This window comes from Ochotona princeps, chromosome X (assembly GCF_030435755.1).
Source record: "Ochotona princeps isolate mOchPri1 chromosome X, mOchPri1.hap1, whole genome shotgun sequence".
Classification (NCBI taxonomy): Eukaryota; Metazoa; Chordata; class Mammalia; order Lagomorpha; family Ochotonidae; genus Ochotona; species Ochotona princeps.
The window spans coordinates 48,388,189-48,398,071 of record NC_080865.1 but is presented as its reverse complement, the minus strand read 5'-3'; the positions used below and the strand labels follow the sequence as shown (position 1 = coordinate 48,398,071).

Genomic DNA, 9,883 nt, shown 5'->3' with positions numbered 1-9,883 from the left:
TGATATTTTAAGTAATGTTAGTTTAAGTTTAGTGAAAATTGACTTTGGATATAAGTAAACCACCTGTCACTATGTAACCACATGTGCTGCCAACCGTGGAGTTCCTGGCTTCAGCCGGGTGACTACAGGTTCGAATAAGTAATGGTTCACTGAAAATGTTTTCTTTGAAGTAAAATAATAGCAATTTTTTTAGAATTGTTTTTGAATCCTTTTAACCATGAAGTAAAAATGAGACAATTGGATGCTATGCAAAACCTTGTGATGATTTCTGTATAAATAAAGAAGGCAGCTTTTTTGAGTTGTCCATTGTATTATGCCATAGTGGTTCGTGTCCCTTCTAGTCTTCTTTCCTGCTGATTCACATACCCTTCCTGAGCTCCAACTCAGCTGGAGCTGGTCTTCGACATTCTTTCTCATGGCATGGATTTTCTACACTTGATCTTAGCCAAAAGGCCGAGAAGCGATGACATGGATTTTCTTTAAGGAAATTTATTGTTATTATTTAGCATTTCATTTATTATCTTTCTGTTTATGTGAACGGTAGAAAAATAATGAGACAAAAGAGACAGAAATGTATCTATCATTTGCTAGTCCACTTCCAATATGCCCACAACATGAAACTCTATGTAGCTCACTGATATTGGTGGTAGTAAAACAACTGCTTGAAATATCATCTACAGTCTCCAAAAATTTGATCTGGCAGGATGTTGGATTGAAGGCAGAAGAAACTGGTTTTGAACAAGGGTGATCATCTTTTTTGTTAATATTTGAACCTTTATTCCTCAATACTGGTGTGTGTGTGTGTGTGTGTGTGTTGTGTCTTTGGTTTTAGTTACAGAACTCCAAGCAGAGTTTGGCCAACTTCCAATCTTTTCAATATTTTGGAATAGTGACTGCTGTTGAGCTCAATAGATTTCTGTGCTGCTAAAACTAGCAGTTCCCATTTAACTTATCTGCAGAATCCGATATTGATGACTTCTGTTTTCCTGAAATAGGCACACTTTGACTTCTGTGATTTTCCCCTGGCTCCAAGTTTTATGACTTACCTCCCACATTTTAAAAAATTGTTCTATAGACTTTTTAAAAAGATTTGTTTATTTTTGGCTTGGCATGGTAGCCTAGCGCCTAAAGTTCTTGCTTTGCATGTGGCAAACTGGGATCCCATATGGTCGTTGGTTCTTATTCTGACTGCTCCACTTCCCATCCAGCTCTCTGCTTATGGCTTGGCAAACCAGTAGAGGACGGCCCAAAGCCTTGGGAGCTTACACCCAAGTGGGAGACCTGGAAGAAGCTCCTAGCTCCTGCCTTTGGATCAGCTCAGCTCTGGCTGTTGCGACCACTTGGGGAGTGAATCAGCATATGGAAGCTCTTCCTTTCTGTTTCTCCTCCTCTCTGTATATTTGACTTTCCAAATTTATTTGATTTTCATTGAAAAGGCAGATTTAGGGCCCGGTGGTGTGGCTTAGCGGCTAAAGTCCTTGCCTTGAAAGCCCCGGGATCCCATATGGGAGCCGATTCTAGTCCCGGCAGCTCTACTTCCCATCCAGCTCCCTGCTTGTGGCCTGGGAAAGCAGTCGAGGACTGCCCAAAGCTTTGGGACACTGCACCCGCATGGGGGACCCGGAAGAGGTTCCTGGTTCCCGGCATTGGATTGGCGCATACCGGCCCGTTGCGGCTCACTTGGGGAGTGAAACATCGGATGGAAGATCTTCCTCTCTGTCTCTCCTCCTCTCTGTGTATCCGGCTTTCCAATAATAATTAAAAAAAAAAAAAGAAAAGAAAGAAAAGAAAAGGCAGATTTATTTCAAAAGGGAGGAGAGACAGAGAGATCTTTTGTCTGCTGGTTCTCTCCCCAGGTAGCCACAATGGCCAGAACTGAGCTGATCCAAAGCCAGGAGCCTGGAGCTTCCTTTGGGTCTCCCACGTGGGTGCAGGTCCCGAGGCTTTGGGCCATCCTCGACTGCTTTCTCAGGCCACAAACAGGAAGCTGGATGGGATGTGGAGCAAATCGAAAGCAACTGGATCACATATGATGCTTGCAATGTGAGGATTTTGCTACTGAGCTGTCTTTGGATAGCTGGGCCTTATCTTTAGACTTTTATGAGGATTCTCCATATCTGCTGGCATCTGAAATTCCTCAAGACTCACATCTTAGCACCCTTTAGTTATACTTTTCTCCTTAAGTTACTGGGTCAATCTCATGGATTCGTTTTACTTTTTAAAGAAAACACATTTTAGGATATTTGAAATAAAAAATAAAACAAAATAAAACTTTAGTCATGAATTAAATAGTACGGAGATTGGTTGATTCAATAAAGGTTTTGTATGACAAATGCACACTAACACAATACTCAGTTGTGAAAAGTAAAAAAAAAACTTTTCTTCTAAGATTGAGAACAATGTATACATATTTCAAAACAATGTTGCACATGACATACACAATTTTTATTCAACAAGTGAAATTTATTGGTTCATTAAGAAATACTGGTTTTTTGGGCCCAGCGGCATGGCCTAGTCGCTAAAGTCCTAGCCTTGAATGCCCTGGGATCCCATATGGGCGCCAGTTCTAATCCGGGCAGCTCCACTTCCCATCCAGCTCCCTGCTTGTGGCCTGGGAAAGCAGTTGAGGATGGCCCAAAGCTTTGGTATCCTGCACCCATGTGGGAGACCTGGAGGAAGTTCCTGGTTCCTGGCTTCGGATCGGCGTGCACCGGCCGTTGTGGCTCACTTGGAGAGTGACTCATCGGATGGAAGATCTTCCTCTCTGTCTCTCCTCTCCTCTCTGTATATCTGACTTTGTAATAAATAATCTTAAAAAAAAAAAGAAAGAAATACTGGTTTTTGTCTATCAATTAATATGGTAGTTTTTTTACTTTACATTTCAGAATAATTTAAAATTTACAAAGCAAATATTGTGTAGCACTACAAAGAAATCTCATATACCTCATATTGAGTTTCCTGTATTGTTATCTTTTATTAGTATATTTGTAAGAATAGTTTTCAAAAGTAATGCAAATGATTAGCAAATAGAAAAAAATGCTTAATTTCACAACTCATCAAGAAAATGAAAATAAAATCTGTAATGAAATACTACCTTTACACTATTAGAATGGCTATTATCAAAAAAGACGAAAAATAACAAATGCTACCATAATGTGAATATAGAAGGGTTCTCATACACTGCTGGTGGGAGTATAAATTAGTACAACTGCTATGGAAAGCACTATAGTGACTTCTGTAGCAACTGGAAATAGAATTGTCATATGATCCAACAATCCAACTCCTGGTTATATATCTGAAAGAAATAAAGCCACAATGCTCTTAAGTTTGTACATGTGAAATATGTTCACCTTTCATAAAAAAGTTTAAAAATTGATGTCTGATCTACCACATTTATTCCTGGACTGTTAACAATGGTGACAGAAATTCTGAGCACTTGCATTAAATGTTCCTTGAAATAAGATGAAACAAGTGGTTAATTTCAGAGTTTCAACAATAGTTGTCTTTAAAAATCTATTTTAGTGTCTATTTAATACTTCGAAGTTTTTGGCTCATTTGAGTAACTCATCTTAAAGCATATTCTAAAACACAAGTACTTAGTATGGACGATTCGATTGAGTATTTTTTGGGGGGTGCATGCATAGAGGAAGATAGTGGTTTACTGTTAAAAAATGGTAATGACTTATTAAAGAATAAACCCACAGAAGATCACTTAGTTTACTTGAATTTATTTTTTTTCCCCCTCTCCATCTAAGTTGCCTTTCTCTGAAATTTGACAGAAGTGCATTCTGCAGCTTGATGTTGTATCTGGATAAAAGGTGGCTCATTTTTAGCAATCTCTATTTTAGCTTTCAGGACACATGGATGTTCTGTTTTCCGTAGCAGCACACCTTTTTTTATTGCTTCCATCAGGACACTTCTTGCATTATTATATATGGGTGGAGTTGATGGAGCTAGTTGGAAATCTTGACAAATTGGAACTTGGGAGGATTGAGACACTGATAAGGCTTGGGAATTTGGATCCCAAGATTTTGGAATGCAAGCTGATGATGACTGTACAAAAGAAACTAATGGCTGGAGGCATGAAGACTTCACATTTGAAGATGCGGATTGTGGTGGAATCAAATGTCCTGCTGATTGTGGAGCTGAGCGGCTTGCTGAAAGAGCAGCGGGTGATTTTCTTGATTGTGCATTTATGCTTCTTGAGAATGGATGAACGGAACTTTTTGTTGACTGGAAAACTGAACAGCTTGATGATGGAACTGAAGATCTTGATACTTGTTGACGTGACAGTGGAACTGAAGTTTTTGACTTTTGTGGGCTTGAAGGTCTTGGTAAGGGCATGAATGAAGATGTAGTTGCTGAAATCAGATATCTTGTTGGTGGTGTAACTGAAGATCTTGCTGATTCTACAACTGTAGATCTTGGTGACTTTGCAGACACAGACCTAACAGATGGACAAACTGATGATGCTGGTGGCTGTGCAGCATGGCTAGTTGGATTTGTAACTCTGATGTTTGTTTCAATTTTACGTGAGATTATTGGAGAAGGAGATATAGGTGGAGATACATCCTTTTCTTTTTTTTGTGGGGATAGCTCATTTGCTAACATTTTGTAGCACTGCAAAAGTTCAGGTACTGGTGGAGCGACGACTAATTTAGGTGCAGTAAATGGAGGGGCTGCCTCAGAAATAGTTGGTGGATGAACAGGTTGTGGTATTCCTGGTGGATTTCTCAAAATTGGTGATGGAAATTGAGATGGGTAATGTATGATTTGAGGTTGATTTGCCATCTTTGAAGCTCTTAAAGCAGCTAACCAATCCGGCGGTAATGGAGGTGGAGAATTCGGGGCCATAGGGCTCACAAACACATTTGTTTTAGGTTGAATTTGTGGTTGAGGTGGCAACTCTTCTCCCATCCCAATTCCATAACTGATGCATGGTGGTTTTAGGTCTCTAGCTCCATCCATCAGTTTGCATAAAGGCCTGGATAGCATCTTTCCTACAGTTCTTGTTAGAAGCCTACCAATTTCACTGATTTCATTAAATTGGTAACTGGTCAAAGAAGGCTGAGTTGGTTGATTTGCATGTGAATTAGTGATCTCTCCACAAGTGGTTTGCATATGGCTGACTGAAGCATTATTTTGGAATCCCTGACTTTGAGGAGCACTTTTTGAAACATTGAAATTAATCAGGTGTTTATTCTTTTGTTTGAACTTCTCTTTACTTTCATGTATGCTCTTTTCTTTACAGAGTTGAAAAACACAGGAAGTTCCATGAGAAAGCTGTAAACCTTCTAAGTCATCTTCGCAATAAACAGTAGGAATGTGGAGAGGCAATGTCTGTACGCAAGCATCATGCGTTTCATACATTTTAACAACTAATGGTCTGGAGTACTTCTGCTGGTTTTGAATACCTGTGCTTTGAGAAGTCTTCTGTGATTTCCCAGCTGACAAGGATAATCTTCGGTTTTCATTCTTTTGAGTAATATTGTCAGTTAAGTAGATTACACGTTCTTGTAAAACCTGAAGTCTTTGATAAAACCAATCAACCTCTTTGGATATCCCTCCAAGTAGGTCTTCAGCATACTTATTTAGATTATTTACTTGTACAGCTATGCTCTTCAAAGATGTCTGAATTACATGAGCTAACTCATCTTGTATTTTGGGGGGTATCGCAAGTTGTTTTGGACACCCCTCATCATCCTCTTCATTTAAAGACATTTCAAATATCTGTAAGTTCATCAAAAATGCTAAGAGACATGGTTACTTTACCCTCTTCTGAGCATTTGTGCCTTTTTCTTAGACACACTGATCTTCATCAATTTTTGAGCCTCATTGGCAACATCTGTCTCTGGCACAGGCTGCTCTGCTGTGGTGATGTGAGGTCTGTGCCTCCAGTGTTTGAGAGGTAACCTGGCAACAAAGCTTTATGTCAGAATCTTATGATTGTGTCATCAGTAGACAAAGAGTGCCCCCATGTCATCATCATGTACCTATAGCTTGCTGTCTCCTGATGTTTAGTTACAGAAAGATGAAAAGAGACCCTTGAGAAGAAAAAATAAGGCTATTACCTCCACCATTCACTTAATGTTTTTAGGACTGAGAGCAAATCATTCCAAACGATTGCCAGTTTACTTGTTTGACTTTAAATAATATCTACCTTTCTTATGATTTCAAAATTGTCTTCCAGTTATCATTTCTCAGCTCCACCTGGATATCATAATGCCACCTCAAAATTGTAATATGTTTTATAACCATCAAATCTGCCTCGTGGCCCTATATTTCTTATCTCTGAGTATGAAAACTCCATTCATTATTTTTCACACCCAAAACTTAGATGCTAGCTTCAGGTTTAATATCTCTTACTCCCACTCCAACTTAACAAGATCAGTCAATTTTACTGTGGAAATATATCTTAAATGATACCCAGTTTGGGGCTCAATTGGCTAATGGTCTACTTGTTAGCACTGGCATTCCATATGGGCACCAGTTTGTATCCTGGCTGCTTCACTTCCCACCCAGCTCCGTGATTGTGGTCTGGGAAGGCAGAAAGCAATGGCCCAAGTCCTTGGGACCCTGCACCTGAGTGGAACACCTTGAAAGAAGCTTCTTGCTCTGGGCTTTGGATCAGCTTTGCTCTCCCTATTGCGGCCATTTGGGGACAAACCAGATGAAGGAAAATCTTTCTCCCTGTCTCTCCTTTTGTGTAGATCTGGCTTTCCAACATAAATGAATAAATGAATAAACAAACAAACAAACAAATCAATAAATATTTTCTAAAAATATACTCAGTTCTCCACTTATCCTACCACTCTGTCTATGTCATCACTATCTCACTAGTATGATCGGATAAATCTTCTGCCTTGCCTTCCTGAACCTATCTTGTCTCCTTTCAATCTATGCTCTGTCCTTTTATCCATGCATTCACATTTATGTCTATCTTTCATGCATCGATCCATGCATGCAAGTGACCTTCTAAAATGGCCTTAAGATCTTTAACATGGTAAAGCCGGGGCACAAAACTTCTCTTTCAGGAAACAAATGATAAGAACACAAGTAAATTTTAAAACAGAAAATTCATCGTCAACACTTATTTGAAAAGCATGGATCATACTCTCTTAACATGTGCTGTGGAAAATGGCATCCAGGTTCAAGAGGTAAAGAATTTTAGATACTGTCATTTGACTTCTACCCACATTCCTTGAAGAGTGGATCAGTGATGGGGCTAAAATTGTTCCCCTTAATCTAAAGGGAAGTGTGTTGAAATAAGTGAATGATTTTCCCTTTCACGATTCCTTGCCAAAATAGAGTAAATAAAAAACAAATAACAACAAAATGAAAAGAAAGAGGATGCAAAATTCTTCCTTTGTTAGATATAATTATCTTTAAAACTAAACAGATATTTATCAAATTCAAAGACAAAATGGAGTCAATTATAATGGTAATAGCAGAGGGAGTGTGTAGTCTATTGAGAAAAAGTATAAGTAAGATGCCCATTTAAGTGTGCTACCCTAGCTATAGAACAGCATGTACTGACAATAATCTCAAAGCTGTAGCATTATGATTTCAGAACAAAGTGTTAATATTATAAGCCTAAAATATGCATTAGTAACAGAAAGCAAAATGGGTAGAAAATTAAAATTTTTCCCTTTTAGATTATTTTTATTTTAAATTCTCTCATCAGTTCTCCTGTTAATGTGACATTAATGTAAATAGAACAGATTCAATGAAGTTTGTAGGGGGCTGACATCAGAGCTTTGTGAGGTGATTAAACCTGCTGCCTGAGGTTCCAATATCCCATGTGGGTGCTGGCTCCTGTCCCGGCTACTCTACTTACGATCCAGCTTTGTGTTAATGTGCCTATTAAGGTGGTGGAGGATAGCCAAATTGTTTTTGTCCCTGAACACATGTTTGAGACCTTGCAGAATCTCCTGGCTTATGATGGCCCCAGCTCTAGCTGTTGGGACCATTTGGAGAGTGAACCAGTTAATGGAGGTTTTCTCTGTGTTTCCTCTTCCTTTTCTCTCTGTAATTATGCCTTTTAAATGAATAAAATCTAAAAATATATAGTTTGTAGATGCAAGCCTAAAAAGATAAACTATGTCTTTTTTCTTAATTTTTAGATAACATATTTCAAAGTTACACTATGATTAGATGCCTATTCCTCCACAAAATAAATAACTCAACAAAGAAAAAGGAAAAGAATGTAATTTAGTAGGAATGTAAGCAAAGTTTACAAATGATAATTAAATAAAAATATTTTAAAGATAGTTGTATAATTATAGCAAGGATATAATAAATAATAAAGAGGTTAAAATTTTAAGTATTAAATTATAGAAATTATTTTCAACCATATTTATTTAAACTCTATATTAGCTTTAAAAATATTTATTAATTTTTATTGATAAGGCATATCTACAGAGAGAAAGAGAGAGACAGAATCTGCTGATTTACTCCCTAAAAGGCCACATGGCTGGAGTTGAGCAGATCCCAAGCCAGGAGTCAGGAAGTTCCTCCAGATTTCCCATGTGGGTATAGGGTGCTAAGTACTTGGGATATGCTCTGCTGCATTCCCAGGCCAGAAGCAGGGAGCTGGATGAGATGCCAGCACTTGCATGGATGGAAACCCTGTTGAGCTACCACACTGGTCCCTACATTAGTTTTTTTTTTAATAGATGTCATATGAAAACATCCCAAATTAGGTGGTTTAAAAATATGGAAAATTTGGGGCAGGAGCTATGGTGCAGTAAGTTATGCCACTACTTGGGATGCCTGTATTGGAGTGGTGATTTAAGTCCCAACTACCTCACTTCTGATCCAGCTCCTTGCTAATGCACCTGTGAAATAGCAGATGACAGCTCAAGTACTTGTTATTGCTACCTACGTGGGAGACACAGGTGATAGTCCTGATTCTTACTGTTGGCTGGCCAAGGCTTAGTGTCTGGAAGCTTTTCAGGAAATGAGCCAGCAGATGAAAGATATTTTCTTTCTTTCTCCTTCTCTTTCTGTAATTCTGCCTTTCAAATAAATAAATCTTTTAAACAAACATTTTATTCTTTTTGATTTTTTTAATTCATTTTTTATTCTTTTTGATTCTAGAGTCTATATAAGTAAAAAAAAATCAAAGTATCTACTTGGACCTGCTCTCTAAAACATCTAGTGGAGAGCACCCTTTCTTCCTGCTTTGAGAAATGATATCCCTACATACTTTTTTGCTTTATAGAAATGTAATTCCAATCTGTGCCTCTACCATTATGTACTCTCTGTGTCTATATTCTTCACATGATCCTCTTATCAGAATGTCAGCCATATTGGATTAAGGGCCCTTATTACTCTGGAGTGGACTCAAATTGACGCATTTGTAATCATTGTATTTGCAAATAAGATTACTCTATGAGACACAAGGTGTCAGTATTTCAGCATATATCTTTTATGATGGGAAGAGCTCAACCAATAGCAAGTGGTTAATAAAGCCAAAGTATGGATAGTAACAAAAAGAAACTTGCAGTTATAATATTGATGGCAAGTAAGGTAGAATTAATATACACAAATTGAATAAAATATATAAGGATTACTTCACTAGATGCATAATCCTTAATGACTTCCTAACACTCAGAAATCCCTGTGTAGCAAATGCCGTGTTAAAGACACATAAATCAAAAGTGGGAGTTTGACCTTGGCGGCTTGAGTGACAGCAACCCTCCGTGGTGGTGGAGACCTGCTTGCAGAGAGTACCTGGGCCAGGTTGGACCCAATGCCTGGGAATTGACCCATGGGCACTGTGGCCACATGGTGACCGAGTCCTGGCAGCTAGGAGGCCAGAGAGACAGATTTCTGCCCACCCCCCATGGTGAGTACACCATGAGGAAATTGTGGGACTGGA

General features: G+C 38.5%; 1 protein-coding gene across 1 annotated transcript; it reads right to left on the bottom strand.

Annotated features, from left to right (window-relative positions):
- Nucleotides 1-3,750: 3,750 nt before the first annotated feature.
- On the bottom strand, nt 3,751-5,721 carry LOC131478628 (actin-binding protein WASF1-like). The gene has a single exon (XM_058659128.1). The coding sequence runs from the start codon at nt 5,719-5,721 to the stop codon at nt 3,751-3,753; it is 1,971 nt and encodes a 656-aa protein (XP_058515111.1).
- Nucleotides 5,722-9,883: the final 4,162 nt, after the last annotated feature.